The following is a 25,215-nucleotide window of genomic DNA, read 5'->3' on the forward strand; positions in this document are numbered from 1 at the left end:
GGCTGGGGTGGGGGGTCCTTCAGCAGTGGGCGAGCTTTCACCCACCCACTTCCCAGAACCCAATAGGTATAATATGAAAGAGTAGTTCAGTCCCTGCAGCCCATTCAGTTTACCTGGGACAGCTGAACACGGTGACAGCTAATGCCCATCTAGTGCATGAGGGGTTTTTGTGATTGGGGCACCTGTCAGGCTGGGACTGGAATGAAACCACTCATTTGTTTCACATCAATCATTAGGCAGTAATCAGGGAATAGCACCTAAGCAGGGACAGAGAGAGAAGGCTACCACACTTCTTCAGGAACTGCTGGGCAGTGCTTGCCCTTGGTACACGCTAGAACCCTAATTTGCACCCTCGCTACAATTCTGAAACCTGTTACCATTTAAAAATGTGAGTTTCTGCCCATTATGGTTACAGATAAAAGCTTGAAAACATGATCCGAGTGTAATCTAGAGGCTCAAAAACCAGAAGACAAACAAAAAGAACCCCAGATTTATTATTATGTAAAGTCTCATGATTTTTAAGCCAATTTCATGATGGGAGGGACAGATTCATGATTTTTGAACACTTGGGGGTTAACAGTACTGACACCACCTGACCAGGACTTTGAACCAGTGATGTACCATACTCATTAAAATGTTTGTATTCAGCTGTTAATTACCTGCACCATCCAGCCCCTCATCTACAATTTAGCATTGTAGCAAATCAATAATTTTACTGTGTCCAAATCACACCTAAGAGAAGGAGATGTTGTGTTCCTTCAATATATGCTTGTAAAAAAGCCAGAAAAGAGAATCCAAGGTAAGAACCTGCTAATTTTATACTGATTTATGTTCATTTGAGGATTTGTCCATAAACTGTACACATTCCAAGTAGCCTCCACTGGTGCACATACAGATCTAGATCATCTTTTGCCTTTATTAGTAGCTCAGCAAATTTTGCAGAAACATAATGCAATTAGGCATAGATTTTCTCTTGTGAGGCCAGTCATTTATTTGGTCAATTACCAGTGACAGTTTCTTAGAAATTGGAATTTAAAGTTGTTCATTGTCTGCTTCAAAATAATACAATAAGTGGATGATTTTCATCCATGCCATCAGATGGCACTCAAAGCCTGTACTGCATTCTCTCTCTGTTTAATGTTTTCTGAAGAGGAAAACGCTAAAAGACTAAAAGGAGACAATGCTTTTACTACTTTTGAGAGAGAAATTAAAATGTAATTTAAAAATCTCCCTTAGAAAGAACATGTAACCATTTTCTCTGTTTTTGTCCTGGTTAACTCTTTACAGTGAGAGGGATGAGCAGACTAGTTATGCCTATGCTTGTTCCCATATTGAGGCCACAGCAGTGAGATAAGTATTTGCTCCAGTTTGTGGAACCCTCTGAGGAAGGCGCGTATAAGAACCATGGAGTACGTAGTGCAGCTACAGATAGTGAGGCTGTATTAAACATACTATCCAGACAATTTGCAGGCTAGCCGCTTCTTGAGGGGCTTACACGCCTCATTAACATTGTTTTAATGTAGGTTTTAGAGTGTAATTTGATTTGGTGCTGTTGTAACTTTCACCGCTATACAGCATAGCCTGATGTCACTCCAGGCAGGAATCATATTTTCTTCTGGGCCTTGTTTTGCATCCAGCACACCATCAGCACTTACCAGATAATTAATAAAACTTGACTATAATACCTGAACAGTAAAGGTATGTACAGAATCCAGCTTACAATGGTGCAATTAAATTAGGAATGAAGTACAAAGGCTATCTTCTTCTTTTTTTTTTAAGGGAAATTGACAGACTGTCTTACTTTAGATCTATGTTAAATTCTCCAAAGCCTCCCTATGCAATATAAATCGATTGGCATTTTGTTTGACAAGACGGTAGCTCAGGCAAAGGCCCCATATGGCGAAGAGTTCAGAGTCAGCATTCTGTCAAACAGATTGCAAATCAAATGGAGATTCTGTAGCAGGTGTTTTATAACAGCAGTTTGTTACTAGTCTTTTGGCTTAGTTTGAAGGTGGTAGGCAGAATTTTCTGACAATAATAGCAAATTCAGCAACACAAAGTGCCTTGCAGATGCTGCTAACTATGGGAGATGCCAGTTCTTGGCAGCAGTAGCTTAGTGTCACTTTAAATTAGACATGGGCCTGAACCAAAATCCTGGCTCCTAATACCCTTGAACTTTGGGTGGGTTGGAACCAAAATCCAGATCTACCTCTCTGTCTTTTAGATGATTTCTTTGCTTTAAAAAGAGAAACATTGCAACAAAGCATTTCTTCTTTAGATCCCACTTCAGTTTCTCCCTCACTTTTCAAAAGGATCCCATGCTTGCGATAGCAGAGATGTTTCCATGACAACAATCCATTATGTTGCTTCGGGCAAAGAATTATAACTTCAGTAAATAATTACTAAAATAAAGCTTTGAATGACAAATTGTTTAGGTATTGGAAATATTGTTTTAAGAGGTTTTAGCCACTTAAGGATGTAGTCCCCAAACCTATGTCGGAGACAGCATCTGACTCAAATGTAGTTCCAGCTTGGTTTGTGAAATGATCCCAGTAATAAAGTGAGAAGTAGTTTACAAATGCTTTAAAGAGGTAAATGCCTGAGATGAGCACCTCCACTTTAGCTTGGACTGTGTGATTTTTTTTTTTCCCCCTCGTGTTATCTTTTTCATCACAAGAGTGAGTTCTGATAACTTGTATGGTATGTTCCACTCACAGGAATCCTGCCTCTTCAAAGAGCTATAAAGAAGTTGTAGTGGACAAAGGTAACTTGACTCTGTAGTTCTGATGTTAAGGTCTGCTCTATTCCCTAGTCTGATAAAAATGGTCTATAAGAGCAAGCATTCAGATTAACCTTGGACAGTAAAGTGACAAAAGAATCAATACAGCTTCCCTTGCAAGTCATGTCAGGACATTTTACTTAGAGCTATAGTAGAAAAGCCAGAAATTAACCTTTGCCTCACCAAGTGACATGCTGCTGAGGTACAGAGCATAGTTATTCTATGTGTGTCGACAAAATGCAATTTTTGGAGGGACAAAGTTGCAAAGGTGACTTAAGTTTCTTATCAGTTATTCTAATATACTGCATAGTTATTCTAATCTGCTGCATACACAGTGTACTTGTAGGTTAATAAAGGGAAAAGGTACAAAAATCAAATCAGGGCTGTGTAGAATATTCAGTGAAAATTGCATATCTTGAAATATGGATTTGGACCAATTTTGGAAAACACTACAGATTTCATGGGGATTTTTCTCTTAAGAATGGGATCACACATTTTTGAGACACAAACCCTCAATTTTAAAAATTTCAAAGTTTGAAATTTGTAATTTCCTTCCAGTAAAGATTTTTTAAATTTCAAAACATATGCAATTTCAAAACCTGCCATTTCATAACATGTTGAGGTCAAAAAATGGTGCAAAATGATCTTGTGAATATTTTTTTTGGGGAAAGAGAGATTTTGCAAAATGTGCTAACTTTGTATGGTCTTGTGAATTCAGTTAATATATAACACATCTGTATGTTGATGTGCATCTATAGCACTTCAGCAGGACAAATAGTGGGCAGATGATGATGATGATTCATAGCCAGATTTGCAGTAAATTGATTCTTCAGCCTTCTCCTTGCGAAAAATCCTTTCCTGTATTTATAAATGTCTGATTCATAAATCTCTCCTAAAGCTACTTCTGATAATTGCTCAAGTGATCCTTATTTGTGATACATTAAATGGGGAGTCTCAGTGGAAATATTTCAGTCCTTTATTCTGAAAACTCTTTTTCCTGGGATAACTGATCTTCTGATTCCAGCTGAGATGCTTATGTTAAAACATCTTGAAAAATGGATCAGTTAACTGCAATACAGGTACCCTAATTAATACAGCATGTTATGGTTCTGTCATAAAGTGGACCTAATAGTTGACCCTAAACTATAGTTTTACTTATATTCCCTTTATTTTTGACATTAACAATAGAAATAACATAATTAATTATACTAGGTTTCCCAAAATAAGATAGTGGTAGGTAAGGTGATGCTTACCCATCTTTCTGAAGCACTTTGAAATCTGTGGATGAAAAGGGGCTATATAAATACTGATTGTTATTATCTCAGAGGCTATGCAAAATATGACTCAATTGTATTCTGGATTCAGGTTTTGCTCCTTGCTGCACAGGGTGTGGGAATGGGTAAGTATCACAGGAATAGGTCATGCCTTCCTAAGGAAAAATCTGTGGGAATGGTTTTTGGGATGAGGAGAATTTTGCAAGGTTCTTCTTGTGTGGAATTTGGCTCAAGTAACTCCTTGGGGGATTAGGGTTGACACTTCGTCCCCAAATATCTAGGGTCTATGCAGGAGGCCAGTACAATCTCCACGGAGAGCTTGTACCTCTGCACTGACTTTTAGGTCCCCCTGCCTCCCCAGCCTCTTTCTAGACAGCATGACTCAGTCAGCTATGAATAGCTTGTCCAACAGAAATTATGTGAAATTCATAGGTAGGGCCTATGGGGAAAGGGAATAGATTCCATAGTTCAGACTCATTTTTGAGACTGCATTTGTATAAGACAATTGTGTTTCTATATAATGAACTGCTGGAGTGGTTTTGTGCATGGTACATGAAGGCTGCCTCTCTGTGGTAGATTTAAATTAAAAATTGAAGCAGTCAAACTGGGTTTATAAGCATCTGTGGTTGCTAAGATACAGTCACTTAAATCCTGTAAATCTTCCGCTTACAAAATATCCTGCAAAATTGGCCTTTCAGCGCTGGCAGCACAGGAAAGAAGTATAACTTTCAGAAATGGACTGTAGAGATGCTCACCCATTTAGCATCCTTATGAATAGAAAAGCATAATGAATTAGAACCGTGCATATTTGTTTACATAAAATAGTATTTAGTACAGTGAAGTTGCAAGGTACTTATGGTTGTTATCAGGTGAGTCTGTGATCCAAAGACAATAAGGGTGCATTTACACAGCCGGCAGTTCAGAGTCAATAGACTCGGGCTCACAGGGCTCACGCTACCGTTTTAAAAGCAGCTGTGTAGAGATTCAGGTTCAGCTGGAGCGCAGGCTCTGAAGCCAAGGGAGGGGAGCCCGAACATCTGCACAGCTATTTTTAGCCTCGTACCATGAGCCTGAGTCTGTCAACCCAGGCTCTGAGATTTGCTGCCGCTCTCTGTGTAGATACACCCTAACAGACCCCGTTAAAGTCAATGGGTGTGCCAAGCATTCTTTCAGATCCAACAGAAGGAGCAATCAAGTCACTTTATATAGGAAGCAACAGCTGCAAACAATGGATGGTCAGAGCTAAATGTGTTGGCTGTGGGAATTCCCTGGCTGCAAACACAGGAGTTAGGATATCAGTTTTGCAGCCTGTGTATGTGTTAGGATATGTTTACACTGCACAGTTTACACAGGTTCTTACCTGGATTTTAGCTTTAACCCCCTAACCTTCCACATAGAAAAACCTCTAACTTGGGTTTAGAGGTGCTTTAGGCTCCGGCTGGGCTTTACCCAGCTGGGGGTGTGGGTTAGAACCCGGGCTTCACTTTAACTCAGGCTGGAACCTGCCCACTTTGCAGTGAGGATGCGGAGTAAATCACTCGAGTGCCAATGATCCTCCAATCCCTTTCTCGCTGTTTCCCCAGCAAGACAGACAAGTTCTGCAATTGACACAATTGACCAGGAAAGAATCCTATAATGTCCCAGCACAAAGAGCCATAGGCTATGCCCCCACACGTGGGCAAGTGCAGAAGCTGTGAGGATGCAGTAACACGAGTAGGGCTTTGCGGTGGGGACACTCACACCTGAGTAAGGCTAATCCGGGTGCCAGTCACCCAGATTAACTCTGCAGTATAGACACAGCCTTAGGGACTGAAAGCCTGCAGAAGCAGATGTGAGTGTGACTCGGAGAGGAAGCAGAGAGACGGAACTCCTTGTGCACAGAACTCAGTGGAGTTGCATACCTCGGGATTTCTGAGAAAGGCAACTGCATGTTGTTGTTCCTGCTCAGGAAAACAAGACACTGTGTATATTGTTTATAAATAAACAAGATTACATGAAAGAATTTACCTGGCACACATCAACTATTCCTCCTCCTAATTGAAACAAACCTATAAGACCTTAAATGTTGGCTAATGTTGGGCCAAGCAGAGAGCAATACATTTACTTACCTGTTCACTTACTATTGCTAATTCATTTATTTGCTTTTGATGTTTAGCCTTTGAAATCTCTTTTTATTTAAACTTTCTCCCCAATTGGCCATTTTTTCTATTGTTTTTAAGTTTGATGAACCAAAGAATTTGCAGAATGGTGGCACCTGGGGTGAGAATACAGACCCAGAAGTCAAGAGTTTGGTGTTCTGTTCCTGTATCTACTGCTGACTCACTGTATCAACTCATTCTCATGTGGCCTCCAGATTTTAGATACCCCTTTTCTGCATTTTGGGCGGCAGCGGGCAGGTGGGTAGACACTGTCAGGGTTACCAACTGAAGACTAAATAAGGCACAAACCCCCGAACACAAAATACTGTATATTTTATTGTAAAGACTTTTTTCAACTAGGTGAGGTGGTCTGAAGTTTGAGATGTCCTCAGAATTCATGTATCCAATTTGTGATCCTTGTGGACTGCCAGCTAGGCTGGTAGTGTAGATCACTAGCCTTTGTGAAACTTTTGCCGATTACACCCAAGAAATGCCACTCATGACATAAAGTGAAAGCCTGGGCTTTCTCATTATTTTTGCCATTACTAAAAGTGCCCACTATCTCATATTGCTCCTACTGGGAAGCTACTGAAGCCAAACTGGGAGATTTTAAGTAGGGGCAGTGCGCAGAGTCCCCTGGCCCCTACCCCCAGGGGCCGCAGGGACCTGCTGGCCACTTCTGGGAGTGGCATGGGGCCAGGGCAGGCAGGGAGCCAGCCTTAGCCCCACTGCGCTGCCCATCGGGAGCCGCCTGAGGTAAGTGCCGCCCAGCTGGAGTCCGCACCTCGCACCCCAGCCCTGACCCCCCTCCTGCACCCAAACTCCCTCCCAGAGCTTGCACCCTGCACCCTCTCCTGCACCCAAACCCTCTGCCCCAGGCTCAGCCCTGTCCCACACTCCGAACCCCTCAGCCCCAGCCCAGAGCCCGCACCCCTGCCCCAATCCGGGGAGAGCAAGCAACAGAGGGAGGGGGGATGGTGTGAGCAGGGTGGGGCCTTGGAGAAGGGATGGGGCAGGGGTGGGGTCTCGGGGAAGGGGCGGGGCAAGGGTGTTTGCATTTGTGTGATTCAGCAGTTGGCAACCCCATTCAAATCCCACCAAGGTTGAGCCAAATTCAAGATTGAGGCTCAGCAAGACACATGATCATCTCTAAAGTAGCTGCCCAATCTGCTGTGAGTGGTTCATTGGATGACGTGCATCGGAGGAGCTTATTTTGTGGGTGGAGCTTGGAAGAGTACCAGCCTTTTCCTGCCCCCCCTCAATTTGGCCCCTGATTCCAGGTTAAATTATTCTTTTTGTTTGTTATTTACATTGACTTTTTCCAGAACAGCTTTCTTCCAGCAGTTGAATCCATTGATCTATAACAGGCGATGACAGATTTATTTTATTAAGGATATTATGGGTCCGATCCTCAGCTGGAATTGCTCATTGGCATTGTGTCACTTTATACCAGCTGAGGAATTTGTCCCTGCATTTGGAGCTAATCTGTCTTTGGGTTGAAGAAACATTTGGTTCCGACAAGGTCTTTTCAGATAGGACTGCTGTTTATTGCTGTGTTAGAAATTCACATTCTATTTGGTATGAAACCAGTGCTCTCTCCTCTTTTCAGATATTAGTTATTTTTAACAAAGGTGGTGGCTTTTCACAAAAGTGCTAAAAAAGAGCACCCTGCATATAAAAAAGAGACCTTCTTTTATTTACTTAGGTCCTATTATTCTCGTTAGCAGTAATGTTAAATGAAAATAAAATATATGGTCACTGTGGTAATTAAAATAATTATTTAATGGAAATGTGATCAGTTACATGCCTTGTACCTTCTATTGATTGGCTGCACTTAGCAAATGACAAGACAAATCATTATCAATATCATGACTGCTTAATCTGTAACCATGGTAACACTTCTAGATCAAGGAACCCAAGTCAGTCTGTCTAGGCCAGGTATACCTGGCCTGAATGGGTCCTCGCATTGGGCCACGATGTGGAGTACGTCTTTACAGTGGATAAGTGTGTAAAGAATGCTCACCCACAATGACTTTCTAGCCCAGCAGCTGGGACTGAGACAAGAATACAAAGGAATAAGGTTTTTCTGCATTACATCCCCGAGGAAAGTATTTCCAGCACTTATTATTCACTGTCGTTTGTACAGCACCTAAAGCATTGCATGAGATTTACAGTACAAAGACAACATGTACCCTGCCCCCAGGAGTCCAATCCTGCAAACTTTTCCTTGTCCTGTTGCCTTCTGAGGGCCTACATAAGCGTGTGCAGGATCAGACTCTAATTTTAGATATGAGACAATTAGTGAGAAGAATGCAAATGGGCAGGGGATGTAATTATGGAATCAGGAGGATGAGGGAATCAATAACATAGGCTGAAACTAGGAATTAAGTGGGCATAGTTCTTGTGCTGGCCTTCTCTGTGGAGGTGGGGGTGAATTTCATCCTAGCAGTGGTGTTGGAAGGTTAGAAATGTCATCTCAATCTCACTAGATGGGGGAACTAGCCTCAAACTGAAAATCAGAGCAAAGTGGCTGCACTGACTGCAAATAGCAATAGTAGGTGGCACTGAACCAAGAGAAGCAGCTCCTGTTGCCATTGTTTTTCACTAATCAATAGCGTTAAAACAGGTTATCATGTGCTGTTAATAAATATATTTGCTGAACTTTCTAGAGCAATATGTTCCATTCTATATGCATCCGAAGAAGTGGGCTGTAATCCACGAAAGCTTATGCTCTAATAAATTTGTTAGTCTCTAAGGTGCCACAAGTACTCCTGTTCTTCTTTTTTCTAGAGCAATGGAGGTTGGCATCTGGTTTATGTTTATCCTGCTGGGCACTAGAGATGAAGAGAAACTGCAAAGGGAAATGGGCATATTGCTTGATGTGTTTATTTGCAACTAAGTTTTATCCCACCACTATCTACTCATATTTGATAAGCCAAGTGAGACTAGGTAGGACTGGAAATGTGCCAGGTGAGGGAAAAAAGAAGCGACAGGTAAACTAGGGGAGAGGTGTGTTAAGACCATGCCATTCTCTCCTCCCGCCTTTACACATAAACCTAAAGATAGGTACAATCTAGCCGTGTATCTGAAGAAGCTTCATGCTAAATTCTTTTGCTCTCCCAGCGCTGCTGAGCACTGCAGTCGCTCTGTGGGTCAACTCAGTCTTACATAGATGAACTCATTTTCTTCAATGGGCATTTTGCCTCACTGTAGGATTGGCACTGCAGGTTTAATTTGTATCACCACCACTTAATACTGCTTCTTCTAGGGATTTGTCCTGCCACGTTGTTTTCATCTTGACACGTGACTTGTTTCCCAATTAAGTATTAAGTCTCCCCGGCATGGCTCAGTGCCGCTGTTTAACTATGAATCTCTTCTTGCCAGGTAGCTCTAACAGAATTTCTGCTTCCATATATTTGATGTTAGCTGCTGTTGTGTTAATACTTTTTTAAAAATGAGAAAACTAAATATTTGTGCCTCTTTTCGGATGGACAGGGCTCGCCCTTCTCATTTTATAAACCCGTACACTTCTTCTGTCAGGTGTTAAAATAATTAAAAATGTGCTGACAGACACACACATGTTCCCACTTCTGACAGAACTGGGGCACCTCCTCTGATGAATGTAACATTTAGGAATTACGATATTCTGTTAATATTTTAACTTGTTTTTCTAAACTTGAATTACCTGCTGCATCCTGCCCTCTTTACAGTGGCAAAGTTCCTATTGACTGCAGTGGGAGCTTTGTATGCAAGCTGCCATACTTGCCTCTAGCGCTATATAGATTTAAAATGCTTTCTTCTTCATTGGCATTTACCTATCATCATTATTTTTATTTGTTTCTTTCTGATTTGGGGTGATTTTAAAACCACCTATGGAATTTAGGAGTCTAAGTACATTTTCAAAAGCGACTTAGGCAGTTTTGTCTACACTGCCAAAACAACAAAAAATGCTTCCCCAGTTTTCATAGCCTGTGCTCCAGCCCCAGCCGGAGTATCTACACAGCTATTTTTAGTGCTGTAGTATGAGACCGATGAGCATGTGCGTGTAGACCTGGGCGCTGAGACTCACTGCTGCGTTTTTGTTGTTGTTTTCCAAAGCACCTACATGCCTAATGTTTAGCTTAAAAATAAGGCACAGCTCAGTCATTTGTTTACGCAATTTTTGCAGTCATTTTATTGAAAAAGCTGGTATTAACATATTTATATCTTTATTCAACAACAGTTAGCTAATTTGTGCAACACAAAGAATGCAGCCATGAACAACAGCTTTCCAAACAATCTGATTTACCAACTTTACCATCATTTACTCTACGCCACTGAAAGCTCAAACCAAAAACGAAAAAAAGTTTTAAAAGATTCACAATGACGATGTCAACTTTCTTACATTCAAAAAGACCAGGAAACTGAATCGTAGCAGTGATATCAGAGTCATGAATGTGATACTGGTCTTTAAAAGGATTTCCATATTTTCCTCAATAATCACATCATATCATTTTGGTCTGGAAATCAATAATTTTGTAAAGCTCCAAAAATGTATTTTATTAGTTAGTTATTTTTACAAGATCTTTTTGGTACCCAAACCTGAAACAGAATAAGGTACTTGAAATAAAAATAGTATTACTGTTGTATTAAGATCTGCTTTATAATAAGTTACATATAGACTCTTACTTGAGGATGTTAGAAGCTAAATATGTTTTACAGTACTTCTAGCAGTAAATGCCAGTATGAGCCGTTAGCATTTTTGGGCTACAAAGGTTAATGGAGGCGGCCAAAAGTCAAAGAAAGTGTATGACACCTTTGAAGCAGTAGTTTGGCATTAACGAGATTTCTATACAATTTACCACATTCTTAAACCTTTTTACAAGAAAAAAATTGATTGTTAACTTTAATTAGAATAAATATATACATATAATACTGCCCAGGTCTTCTAGGGTATACAGTATTTTATAAACAAACATTCCTCATTCCCTTTAAAATTAACCTACATATTTCATACTGTATGTGTATAGTATTGCTGGAAACTGATGCACATGCGTTTGTGCTTCTACACACGGAATATACAGTATCAATCTAAAAAAAATTAAACATACATAGTTCATGTGTCATGTCAAGACTTCATATAAAAAGTTGTCACCTTTTTTTTTTTTTGTAAACCTTGGTAGTAGATTTTCCCCCAAAAATCAAAATATAAAAGCATGCAGGTTCATTTATTAGTTCATTCTCCATTTTCCAAAAAGTTAGTGAAGAATGGGGTAAGGTTGTTAAAGAACCTTTTCTAAGTGAGGGATTTTTAACAAGATCAGCCAAGGCATCTGAATCAGTTACACTCCTTTACTCATGAGTTGAGAAGAAATCATTTGGGGTAATAATTTTTCCGCAGATTTTATTAGTCATGCAGAAAGATTTCCTAGATTAAAAAGCATTTCCAAAATGGTACACCATTTCTATACACTTCTTAATGGAAATATCATCTTCCATTTACATTGAAGTTCAATTGAAGAAAGAACTGTGTAAACCAGTTTAAGTAGAATTTTAGGTTTCTGTTTCACCCAGGAGTCATCTTGTAATTTTACAGTCATTTTAAAATTCACTGAGCCACGCTAAACTCTTGAGTTACCATTCATAGTAATTAAACCTGTATTTCCTGGGGATTCTGCAAATACCAAGTTTAAAGTAATAAGTGTGATGCAGTAAACATCACGTGTGGGATTTTCAAAAGGGCTTAATTCAATGTTTGACTTCAGTGGAAGCAGAGTTAGGCCAACACTTGAGGGTTTCTGAAAATCCCATCCCAAAATTGTAATAGCACAGGTGTATATGCATTAACAAGTGTATCTTTAAATGGGTTGAATAGTCACCGTGGAGTGGCAAATCCTGAGTTTTTAAATGGCACCCACTGAAATTAGTATTGTCACATTCTACAGTGTGATTGGAAATGTACCTGCAGAACAAGCTGCCTTTTTAAACTAAGGTAGTTGAGATTATCGACAGCACTCTTCATTTTTTGACTCAGAAAGTTGAAATACAAAGTCAGGATTTCTAGCAGACGTAAAAAATTATAAAAGTGTTTGTGGAACTCCATAATGCGGGCTCAGTGCGAGGGACGGGGAATGTGAAAAGGGAAATAGGGACAACTTGTCACTTGTTAATAAGCAGAATAATTTATTTTGCTTCCATATTACTAACTGTCTAGGGCCTTCCTTCTGTACGCAGCAATGTATGGGGGACACAGCTATTCCTACACTCATAAATAAGTCTACTTGACTTTGAAAGCCCGGAAAGCAATCCTGAAAAAAATCAAGGGACTAATGTGAAAAGCTCTAATAATGTGGTAAACACTGCAGACTGCGGAAGAATGCAGCACAGCACGATGCTGGTCCTGTGAAGCATTGTCCCTGGAGTTTAGGGTACTCAGCACCTCACAGGATCAGTCCTGAAGTGAATACCCCTGATTGTTTAAAAAATGGACATAGACCACAGTACTGAATTCACAGTAGTGCCTTTTTACTTAGACAATTATACAGTTGCAGTGATTTAAAACAGTTGGTTGCCACCAACAATGATACAGACTGAGGGGTAGTGGGAGGGAATCTACAAATTCCACCACAATGACCACACTTTTGTGAAGATCATGTCCTTCTACAACTCTCAAAAGGCTGGTTTATAAATACAGAAAGATATTGATCGATCTAGTGCATTTCTGAGTTCACTTTATCCTGAAATATGTACAGATTGTTTGTCGCTGCTATAGCAATTATGTTCTCAGTTGGATGCCAGGCTGTGTGCAAGATCTTCTTCGTAAAGTCCAAACTGTCGACACTGATGTCATCTTTCCTTCGCTTGCCCCCTACGCAGACTCGGCGGGGTTTTAGAATGGCTCGTGGCTTACTGCTCTCCCGGGATGCCTCCAAGGTAACATCCCGCTTGGTGTTTCGGTCAAACATTCGAAAGAAGTTGTTATATGCACCTGTCATAATAACACTGAAGAGGGAGGAAACAAAAGCAAGAATAAATAGCAGAATACACTAACTCTACCACGAACGGGAGTGGATCAGTACAGTACAATTACTTTTCCCTGCCATGTAATTGAACTCTATAGAGTTCAGAAACTTGTGTTACTGTGCAGTTTAATATATATGGACTTTTGAGTTTACATGGTTTCTCATCATCTCATGGCATTTAATATACTGTAAGGTTGCTTCAGTATTGCTAATCCCAAGTATTCAAAAATCATGAGTCAGAACCCCAAAATTATTAGATTGATTAAAAAATAATGAGATTTAAAAATAATAATTCTTGGGTTCTGTTTATTTGCATTCTAATTCTTGGGCCTTTATGGTTCAAATTTTCAAGCTTTCTCCATAACTATGAAACTTTTATTTGAATGAAATGTAAGCTTATGACTCCAAGAGCTGTGTCTTTAAGAAAAACAGCAAATATTGTATGACTTGCTATAGAATAGCAAGAGTTGACAGCGTTGTTTACTTTCACATTTGTTTAAATGAATGTTTGTTTGTGGGGACAGAAGTTGGAGCAAACAGCGAATCAGTGCAGGGCAGAGGGAAGTCAGAGAACATTCCAGGGCTTTAACTAGATGTCCAAAGGTGCCTTCTTGGTCTGCTGCTGCTTCTACCAGGTGAAGTCTCTGGCTGCCTCCTCTCTGCAGCTCACGTAGGTAGTCCCTAGTGTCCCCAGAGTGTGTGTGGGGGGGTCTCCCCTCCACATTCTAAATCCAGGGGAGGTGTGAAAGGGGAGAAGGGTTGACCCTGGTTAGATCCTATTTTACCCATCCCCACCCCCAGTGCAGCAGTCCCTGCTTTGGACATTGTTAATACGTTTGGAGAAACAAGTGCTATGAGAACACTTATCCCCAAATATGTTAATAAAAAGATGTTTACCGATAAACGTGATATGACAGCGTTTGATCTACTACACAATCACAAAAGGAGATATGTATCCTCTCAGTCCTTCCATCCCTCTGCACAAAGCCTGAGTAGTCATGCTTTTTGCAAGGCTATCTGCAGGGGCTGGAGAAAGAGGGATGGAATTTATCTTCTCCCCGAACACAAGCAGACCCCCTAATCCAGCCCACAGTCTGAAATAGTGATTGTGTCCTGCTCCAAAATCCTCCACCACAAGGGGGTGATAGTCTGGCTCCACTGAAGTCAGTGGGTCTTCAAGTCACTAGCTCCACATGGTCATGGATCCTATGGCCGTGCCTATAACCCCCCACAAAATACTGACCTATTGCGGGCTAATGCAGACACTCCCAAGCGGTGGCCAGAAGGTGTGGAGACCGTATGGCAAAGCTGCTCCACAGTTATACTCCCCCCCATTGCAGCCCCAATGTAGGGTGTCAGTGGTGTGGAGAGCATCCCATTGGCTCTCTGCACTAGGGAAAAATGTCACCCAAAGCTCATATAGTCTTTAAAGGTGCAGCTATAGAATCATAGAAATGTAGGGCTGGCAGGGAGCTTGAGAAGTCATCAAGTCCAGCCTCCTACATTGAGGCAGGACCAAGTAAATCTAGACCATCCCTGACAGGTGTTTGTGCAGCCTCTTCTTAAAAACCGCCAATGTTGAAGATTCCACAACCTCTGTTGAGAGTCTATTCCAGAGCTTAACTGCCTTATAGTTGGAAAGTTTTTCCTAATCTCTAACCGAAATCTCCCATGCTGCAGATTAACCTGATTACTTCTTGTCCTACCTTCAGTCAACATGGAAAACAAGTCATGTTCCCCATCATAGTCTTCTTTTCGCAAGACTGAACATGCCCAGTTTTTTTTTTTTTTTTTTTTTTTTTAAACCTGGCCTCCTAGGTCAGGTTTTCTAAAACTTTTTTTAGTTTTGTTGCTCTTCTCGAGTCCACTGCCTCTCTCCCATTTGTCCACATCTTTCCTAAAGTGTGTTGCACAGAACTGGACTCCAGCTGAGGCCTGACCAGTGCCAAGTAGGGCGGGACAATTACCTCCCTTGTCTTACATACAACACTCCTGTAAATACACCCCAGAATAGCTGCCTTTTTCACAACTGCATCACATTGTTGACACATTGTGGCAGGGTGAGTGCCCCACCCCGATGTGAGAGGGGGCAGAGTAGGCCAGAGAGGCTGCGCAGGCCGGCAGCCAATCAGGAAAGGGCTTACTGACGGCCAATCAGGGCTCAGCTTGGCCCTATATAAAGGCTGCCCAGAAGCGCAGCAAGGAGTCTGTCCCAGGCCTTTGAGAGGGGAAGGTCTGTCTCCAGACCAGGGAGACTAGCACCAGGAACAGTGCAGTGCTGGGCAGGCCCGGGGGAGCAGAGGGGAACTCCAGCCCGGTGTCTGCCAGGTTGCAGGCCCTGAGGGGAAGGGCCTAGCGGGTGCAAGGGGCCATAGGGGAAGCGAACCAGGGAAGCAGACAGATGAGGGGAGAGAAGGAGGACAGCCAGGCTGTCGCCAGAGGGTCCCTGGACCGGGATCCAGAGTAGAGGGTGGGCCTGGGTCCCCCCCCTTGCAGTACACCCAGCCATTGGCCGTAGGGAGCGGCCATTATAGACTACGCCAGATCCCTGACAAGAGGGATTAGACTTTGGGGTGTGTGGTTGTACATGGTGGCTGGAGTGCAGAGAGACTGCTGATCAATTCCCCTCCCCCGGAAGGGGGCGAGGATAGACTAAGGGCACTGCTGGAGGGCAGTGGCTCGAAAAGGACGCTGCGAGATGGTGAGCGACATGGGCTCAGATGCCAACCGAGGGCGAGATGACGGACGGGACACCACCAGGAGGGGGCATTCCACTGGACAGAGCTAATTCCCAGAGACAACCAGCAGGAGGCGCCAGGTGGTGAGTCCCAGCACCATTACTTATATACAATTTGTGATTCAGTATAACCCCACATCCTTTTCAGCAGTACTAACACATAGCCAGTTATTCCCCATTTTGTAGTTGGGCATTTTCATTTTCTGTCCTAAATGAAATACTTTGCTTTATTGAATTTCATCTTGTTGAATTCATACAACTCGCCAATTTGTTGAGGGTATTTTTGAATTCTAGTCCTGTCCTCCAAAGTGCTTGCTACCCCTCCCAGCTTGTTATCATCTGCAAATTTTATAAGGATGCACTCTATTCCATTAGCCACGTCATTAATGAAAATATTGAATAGTACCAGACCCAGGACTGTCCCCCTACAGGACCTTATGAAATACATCCTCCCAGTTTGACAGCAAACCATTGATAACTACTCTTTGAGTACAGTCTTTAAATTGTGGGGGCCTAACTGATCCACATTTCCGTAGTTTCATTCTGAGAATGTCATGTGCGACTGTCAAAAGCCTTTGATATAATCAAGCTATATCACATCTACTGCTCCCCCATAATCCAACAGGCCAGTAATACTGTCAAAGAAGGAAATTACGGTGGTTTAGCATGACTTGTTCTATTATCCTGTAAGTGCTTACAAACTGATGGTTTAATAATTTGTTCCAGTATCTTTCTAGGTATGAAGTTAAGCTGACTGGTCTATAATTCCGGAGTAGCCTCCTTGTTCCCCTCTTTGAAGAGAGGTACTATGTTTTTCTTATTACCTTTTATGTCCCTCATTAGGTGTAACTCATTTTGTGCCTTGGCCTTTCTAATTTTGTCCCTACATGCTTGTGCTATTCTTTTGTACTCCTCCTTATTTCGCCCAGGTTTCCACATTTTTAAGAGTTCCTGGTGGAGCCATACTCGCCTCTTTCGATTATTCTTCTTTCCTTCATATGGGGATAGTTTGCAGTTTTGCCTTTACTATTGTCTCCTTCAGATACTGCCAGCTCTCCTGAATTACTTTTGCTCTTAGATTTTCTTTTCATGGAACCTTACCTACCAGTACTCTGAGTTTATTAAAGTCTGCTTTTCTGAAACAAATTGTCCTGCTACTGATCTTACTCCTTCCTTTCCTTAGAATCATGAAATCGAGCATTTAATGATCACTTTCCCCCAAATTGTCTTCCACTTTCAGATTCACAACCAATTCCTCCGTGTTGGTCAGAATCAAGTCTAAAATTACTGTTCCTTCATCCACTTTCTGAAACAAAAAATTGTCCCACATAATATTATGTTATGCTGTATTTCTTTTCCTATAGATGTTTGTGTAGTTAAAATCCCCAATTACTACCATGACTTGTGTTTTGGATATTTCTGTTATTTCTTCTAGAAATGCCTCATCCTGCACCTCCTCTTCCTGATTTGATAGTCTATAGTAGACCCTTACCACATCAATTTTTACTCCTCCTTTTATCTTTACCCAGAGACTTTCAATTGGTCTGCTTCTCACCTCCTTCTGGACCTCAGAATAAATATATATATTCTTTATGTACAATGCAACACTTCCTCCCTTTTCATCCTGCATGTCCTTCCTGAACATGCTGTACCCCTCTATATCAATATTCCAGTCATAAGACTTCTCCCACAAAATCTCTGTGATATCAATTAAGTCATAATTTAACTTATGGACTAATACTTGCAGTTCATCCTGTTTATTCCCCATATTCCTTACATTTGTGTATAGACAACAAACATGTTGAACAGATTTCTCCCTACACCCCCGATTTCCTTCTTGTTAGTCCTATAATCCTATGGCTCCTGCCTGTACAGTTCCAAGTTTATTGGCACTCAATAAACAACTACAAGTCTTTTTAATGTAATCTAACAGAGTAGATTTCATGTGCCCCATCCCAGAAAATGAATGAAAGTTATTGTGTGTTAGCAATGTGTCACTCTGTACAGTTGGTTATACTATTTTTCTGTGGCATTTTGTTGTTTGGGATACACCATCGTCTATTGGACTGGGAATCAGGAGTCTTGGGTCCTATTCACAGCTCTACCCCAGACCTGCAGGGCACGTGACCGTACAAAAGTCACTTCACCTCTTTGTTTTCTTTGTCTGCCTTGTCCACATCAATTATAAGCTCTTTGATGAAGGGACAGTGTCTTACTATACGTACAGTGCCTAGCACAATGTGGCCTTGATCTCCGTTGGGGGCCATTAGTTGCTATGTAGTACAAATAATATAGTAAAACATTAATAGAACTGTGCAACTAAATGACTTTGCATCATGTCTGAGTCATAGCTGCCTAGCTCACTGTCTTCACTTCAGAAACAATACAGAGAAGCTGCAGAACTCAGGCAAGCTATATTCTGCATCATGAATCATTAGCAATATTGCCAGCTATGTTCTGATTCAATGTAGCTGCTGATAGCCTAGAATTTGACACAATAGGATTTTATTTTATATAGCACTTTTCATAGAGCAAATATCCTGATATGCTGAAGAAAGAAGCAATGAGTCAGATATTGGTAGTGGAGGGACTGTATAGGACACAGCAACCACTGTACTCAGCAATAACTTGCACACAGATTTGGATGGGTAGTCGCGGTGCTTCCTAGAGTTCCCAGGCATGAACCAGGAGTGTGACTTGCTGCATCCTTCAGAGGGTGCAACATGCACTCCCCCTCCAGAGCCATCCAGTTCTGCCGGCTAGGGCAGAGGGCAGGCCAATGCTCTTCCCTTTCTCACCTACAGAGACCCTTACAGGAAAGCGTCTCTAAACTCAAGAGTGCAGGAACAGCAGTTGTCGTCAGATGCTATATGGAGCCAGGCTTCTTCTCCCTTCCACCACGCCCCCGCTCACCCATGCAAGGGCCAGGCACAATCTCACCTTTATGCAACAAACTAACAGTAAAATTAAAGACGCTCGTGTGATAGCTTTACAAACTGTATCCAATACCCCATAAAGCCTATTGATCAAGATTAGACTTGTTTCAGAAAGTGACTCAGCAGCAGTAAGTCTGACATTGTGTTCCTTCCAAAGCGGCCTGGTCTATACTAGGGGTGGGGATCGATCTAAGATACGTCGACTTCAGCTACGCTAGTCTCGTAGCTGAAGTTGCGTATCTTAGATCGACTTAGAATGACTTACTTCGCGTCCTCGTGGTGGGGGATCGACGGCCGCCGCTCCCCCGTCGACTTTGCTTCCGCCTCTCGCCGAGCTGGAGTTCAGCAGTCGACGGGAGAGCGATCGTGGATCGATTTATTGCATCTACGCTACACGCGATAAATCGATCCCTGATAGATCGATCGCTACCCGCCGATACCCGCGGGTAGTGTAGACGTACCCTATCCATTTCTTGTCATTAAGACGCCTGCTGTAATGGTTAGTCACAACATGAAAAAGAAAAAGGGTATTTCATATCTCTGTGCTAACACACAGTCTTTGATTCTAACTGTCTTATGCAGTACTGTGGCTTCTTCCCCTGGGCAAAATTTTGAAACTGGTTTGTAATGATGGGGCATCATGGACTGCAGAGCTGTACATGGCTGGAACACATTTCCCTCGGGAATAAAAACCAACCCTCCCCGATGAATCCAGAAATAGCAAGGGGAGCAGTTTTCACACAGGCAATGTGCCAGCTGAACAGCTCTCAGTCATGGTCAAAAATCCTCTTTTTCCAATGTTTAGTATGCCGCAGAGCTGCCTCTGCAGTCCATTTGATTTGTTACTTCTTGAACTTTCACATATTAAAGAAGTCTCTCTTCTTTGACTGGCTCATTTAGAGCTATAGTGTCATTTTTTTAAAATATAAGCATCCCTATTGCTTTGTATGTAGATGATTACTGTTCATGCTTCCCCTCGTTTCTGCCATTTAATGGCATTGTAAAAATAGCATTATGTAATGAAAAGGGGCCATTCTTGTTGAAGGTCACAGACAGAGATGAATTATAACCTTACTTGCTGTTTACAATAACATGAAAAGAGGGAGCCTACCTTAGCATTTCTATTATTCTTGTTCAGAAACACAATTCTGTATCATATGATGACAACATGATAATATAGTGTGTATGTGATAGGGAGGTTAAATAGTTCCCATATTATACCTGGCAACCATATGAGGTGAGAGGGGAAACACTGCGTGTGTGTATATATTTAGTTCGCTTTACAAAAGTGTCCTCTCTATTTTTAGAGACAAGGTGGATGAGGTAACATCTTTTCCTGGACCAACTTCTGTAGCTGAGACAAGCTTTCAAGCTACACAGCTGTTCTTCAGGTCATATATACATAGTTTTAGACAGTTTTGTTCTGCACAGCAGTGCTATAACCAGCATATTGACAAAATTCTTGCAATTTAGTGTTCATGCTAGTTAATTTTTCATGTGTGTGCTCTGAGCAAAAATTGCTGTTAATTGTTCCACCTGGTTTACTCTGTTTAAGTGCTGCATTACCAGTGTCATTGAAACAGTGTGTTCTCTAGTCATGGCACAATTATCAACTACTGTAGCCAAAGCCGGGCATTTCTGAGTCCTTATTAGAACTGTCTAGAGACTAAAGATAGAAAACCCCTTAAGCTACCTTGTCTCTCCTCCTGCCCAAATTGGAAACATTAAAATACTGATACTTTGCCCTCCCCAGGGTCACACTTGGCCAGAAGGTTCCTCCACTCCTGGAATGCTGTCAGCCAAATCTTCTCTTTAGATTCCCTTTAGCTTTAGCAAGAAGGAAAATATAACAAAATGTAGGAATTCAAGTGAACTATCTACGATGTGTACCTTGTGTTTGTTTCCCTCCTTTTGTTTTTCTGCTGCCTTCTTTTCTTGCCCCCATTCTATTCTCTATTTCCATCTCTTGCCCCAGCCTCCTACTTTCATTCTTTACCCCTAGTTCGAGTTAGGTTTTTTCCTTCTTTTTTCATCGTTTTTCTCCCTGTTTCATTCTCTATTAAAATGCCCCTTTTTACCCTTCCTTTCCCTCTCTTTGTGGTCTTTCCTGTTGTTTGCTATTCCCTGATGTCCCTCTTTTCCGTTATCCTTTATCAAGTGCTTTCCCCTCATGTCCCTTTTCTGCCTGTCCTGCCCTGCTCTGTTCCTCCATCTTCGGTCTCCCCTTCAGTTGTCTGGCCATTCTCCCTTCCATCTGCCCAGGAAGCCTTTGCCTGCTCTCACAGCCTCTTGCCTCTTCCTGATGCTTAATTTGTAATGAAAGAGGGGCCGGGGCTCAAGCAATTTTCTTTTTTATTCATTCACTGATGCAGCAAGCCCAGAGGTGCAGGGGCTATGAACTGCCAAGCCCAGAGGTGCAGGGGCTATGAACTGCCAAGCCTAGAGGTGCCGGAGCTCAGCTCTGGCAAGCCCTGGCACTGCTTCTTCCACTAAGGGTTTCTTTTTTTCCTCCTTCCTCTCAAATGTTTCTAATTTCCTTTCTCTCCTTCCCCTTCGTTCTGAATCTAATTGCTTCTGAATAAAGTAACTAATTGGCAGACTTCCGCTGTCATCTTATATAGAGGCCTAGTTTCTGTGCTTATGAATTAGCATGAATATAGGCCTCTGCACATGACTCCACAGTCTTGGTCTACTATTGCAATGGACTTCATTGTAGAACTGCCACATCCTATCTCATAGAGCTGGAAGGGACCTTGAAAGGTCATCAAGTCCAGTCCCCTGCCTTCACTAGCAGGACCAATTTTTTTGCCCCAGATCCCTAAATGGCCCCCTCAAGGATTGAACTCACAACCCTGGGTTTAGCGGGCCAATGCTCAAACCACTGAGCTATCCCTCCCCCGGACACTCGGTAATTGTGGTTGTTGTCGTCCTAAGAAAGATGGCAACACTTCATCCCATCCCATGCCATACTATTCCTACTGCATGGAAGATGGATCGGATCTTCCTGGAAAATGCCTTCCACTATCAAGGGTTACAATGAGGCATTGTATCAGACCAGGGTCCCAGTTCATTTCCCAATTCTGGTGGGAATATCTCAGACTCCTTGGTGTCGAGTCCCTCATCTTGTCATAGACTAATGGGCAACAGAGAGAGTCAATGAACTCTTTGCTGCTTTTTGAGCTACCACAAGGATGACTGGCTTCTCCTTTTGTAGTATGCCAAATTTGCATATAATGCCTCAATCCACCATAGCCCATTCTTTGCAAACTATGGCTTTACCCCCTGCTTCCACCCAGATTTGCCTGTGAGTTCCCCAGTACTGGCCCCCTCCTTGATTTACCTTCCCACCTACACCAGGTGCACGGGGAGCTCAAGGAACACTTGCAGTCTGCCAAACAGGCCTATAAGCACCATGCAGACCCAGACCATCCGGTTATCTCAAATCTGGCCATAGGGGACAAGGTGTGGCTCTCTGCCCAGAACCTTAAATTGAGTTGCCCAGCCACCCAACTAGACAACCAATGCCTAGCCATTACAGAATGGGTAAAACCACTGGCCTTCAGTTTACAGCTGCACAAGTCTCTGGAGAGCCACCCCATCATTCACATTCCACTCTGAACACCCTGCACTGAGAACCCATACCCAAACCACTCCAACCTACTGCCACCACCCATAACCTAACATGGACAGGAGGAATACTTGGTACAGCAAAGCCTCAACTCTTGCTGAGTTAGGGGAAGGCTCCAGTACCTGGGGACCTGGGAAGGCTGTGGTCGAGTTGAGCAGTCTTGGGAACTGGTAGAGAACATTCATGTCCTAGACTTATTGTGAACGCTCCATTAAATGGCTCCTGAGACACCAGCCCTCACTTTCAAAAATCAGGGCCTGCAACGGAGCCAGTCTGGAAGCCAGGCAAGCTAACAAGCACAGCCAGCCTGTAGTGGGCTGCCTGATTGGGTGAAAGACCATCCTGCAGCTATTCAAAGCAGTCACCCTAGCTGTGATAGCTCCTGCACCTGCTTGTATGCAGCATCAGACCCAGCACCACACCTGCCTTGGATCCAACCCTGCCCTGCCTTGCCTCACTCCAAGTAACCCAGTTCTGATCATTGACTCTGAATTCTGTGATGCCTGCTCTAACCCTTGGCACAACTGCCCACATGCCTGCCCCTAAATTCACACATGGAGGGTGCTTTCCAGATATGGCTTTCTTATTTCCTGCAGGGCATGGGGTGTTGGATGATTCCCCCACCCCATGACACTGTTTTTCCCCTTTCACACCAATCTCGACCACCTGGAGGCATCTGCACCATGGGAAAGGGCAAAGACTGGGCAGAGTTAGGGGAATAGTGCTGAGATGGCTGGATGGCCCAGCTTACTCTCTCTCCCCTCTGAACTGCAGGCACAAAAGATACACGTTGGTGCTGTATTATCTTTTCTGCAGTGCCCACCCTGGTGCTCATTGTTGCCAGACCACCTCGTCACCATACTGTGTGATTGCAGAGGAGATGCATGGATTCCAAAGCCAGACGGGACCACTGTGATCATCTAGTCAGAGCACCTGTGTAACATCTGCCATAGAACTTTCCCAAAATAATTCCTGGAGCACATCTTTTTAGAAAAACAACCAGTCTTGATATAAAAATGGTCAGACTCCACCACAACCCTTGGCATATTGGCCAATGCTTAATTACCCTCACAGTTGTGCCTTACTTCCAGTCTGAATTTGTCTAGCTTCAACTTTCAGCCAATGGATTTTGTTATTGGGGTCCAAGCCAGTGTGGAAGTGAGGGGATTCTTACCGATTTTCTTCCTCCAGGAGTGCTCCTGTCGATTGTACCATGGGAAATGGCAATCTAGACTTTTCAGGTGCTCAGCAATAAGAGGGTATGGGTGCTGCCATCATGGCAAGCTGGCCTTTTCAAAGGAACCCAGTGACTTTCCGAAACTCTGTTGCTTGGGAGAAAATTATGGAGTTTCTTAGGGAAAAGGAGGGAGAAGATCTGCTGCACTGATCCCCATACACACGATTATGCCTATTTCGCAGGGCAGCCAGTCTTCACCTGGGAACCATACAACACAGTTCGGTGGTAGTGGGGAACTGACTGGCTTGAAGTAAGAGAGAAGGTTCATGACTATAAATTAGATGGTGCATTGGTGGGGAACCTTAGCACCATTGCTGATAGACAATCTTGGATAATAGGCTCAGGAGCTATGGGGCACATATATAACTGGCCTGGATGGGACTGGGAATGAGAAACAAGGGACTCCCAATCTGAGTGATGTCTTCTATATTTTAAATGTGGATTTTGCTATCAACCCACCACTGCATCATACAAGACTGGGGTAGACAAGTGTACAAAACCAAATCTTTATTAAAGAAGTCATAGGCAAATCAGTGGTTTAAGGCCACTGGAACTTGCCACTTATGCAGAGTAGGCTCAGGAAGCTAACTGGATGAAGACATAGGGCTCTTTGATAGTTGTTTGTGATTTCATCTACCCACTTGTATGGCCCTCACCACCATGGTAGCTGAAAGACTCCTTTGAAAGACTCCAGCAGTTAGTTTAAAAAAATATATATATAAAGGTATTAATGTACGTAGTTTCTAATATCTAGAATGTACTGGAGGAGGTCAGGTGAAACAGAAATTCAACAATGTAATTCACAGATAACCTGTTCAGCTGCTGTTAATTCCAGGGCATTTGAGATAAACTCCGAAATAACAATGTGTGCATATTTGCATTCCAAGGTTGGCGGTGGGAAGGGGACACTGTTTTACACGTTATTAGTTAATTCTTCCATTCACTTGGACTCTCAAATCTTTAAATAAAACAGCTATATACAATAAAGCTTGCATGTTCTGAAGTCATGTAAGCATGCATATGTATATGCTATACATGGCATGTGTTTATTTAACCCAGTCAACTAACATAATATCTGCTCGGCTGGTTGCATTATTTTTAAGACACCCTCCCCCTTTACCTCCTGCAATTGCTGTTCTTGCCCAAGTATATAATGATTAATGTGTCCTTCAGCAAATGCGATCGGATCTGTCTGATTGTATTAGTTCCTGTTCATTGGCGTTACTGAGCATCAATCACGTTTTAATCAGAGCTTGTGTACATTGACTTTTTTGTAAACAGCCTCAACAATGGGGCTCATTGTGATCCTGAATTAAGTCCTTAATGGCAACGAAAATTAACTAAAAAAAAAGACAACTTTCATATATAATCATGCTTTTAATTTTTGAATGCAACCATGTCTGTTTCTAATGTGCCACTTAACCTGTTAAATACCCTAAAACTAGATTAGCATTTTTAAAGAAAATGCCATCCTTATATTTGTAA

The 25,215-nt window shown here is 42.4% G+C and overlaps 1 protein-coding gene across 9 annotated transcripts in view; it reads right to left on the reverse strand.

Moving 5' to 3' along the window:
• Positions 1 to 10,337: 10,337 nt before the first annotated feature.
• Positions 10,338 to 25,215, reverse strand: part of PPP2R2C (protein phosphatase 2 regulatory subunit Bgamma) — a 277,566-nt gene continuing 262,688 nt past the window's right edge. For all 9 annotated transcript variants that reach the window (XM_024106885.3, XM_065598244.1, XM_065598245.1 and 6 more), the window contains one exon: positions 10,338 to 13,172. In XM_024106885.3, the coding sequence (XP_023962653.2) occupies positions 12,881 to 13,172 (292 nt within the window). In that variant the 3' untranslated portion in view covers positions 10,338 to 12,880. The remainder of the gene's footprint in view (positions 13,173 to 25,215) is intronic.

The sequence above is a fragment of the Chrysemys picta genome, chromosome 5 (genome assembly GCF_011386835.1).
Source record: "Chrysemys picta bellii isolate R12L10 chromosome 5, ASM1138683v2, whole genome shotgun sequence".
Taxonomy (NCBI): domain Eukaryota; kingdom Metazoa; phylum Chordata; order Testudines; family Emydidae; genus Chrysemys; species Chrysemys picta.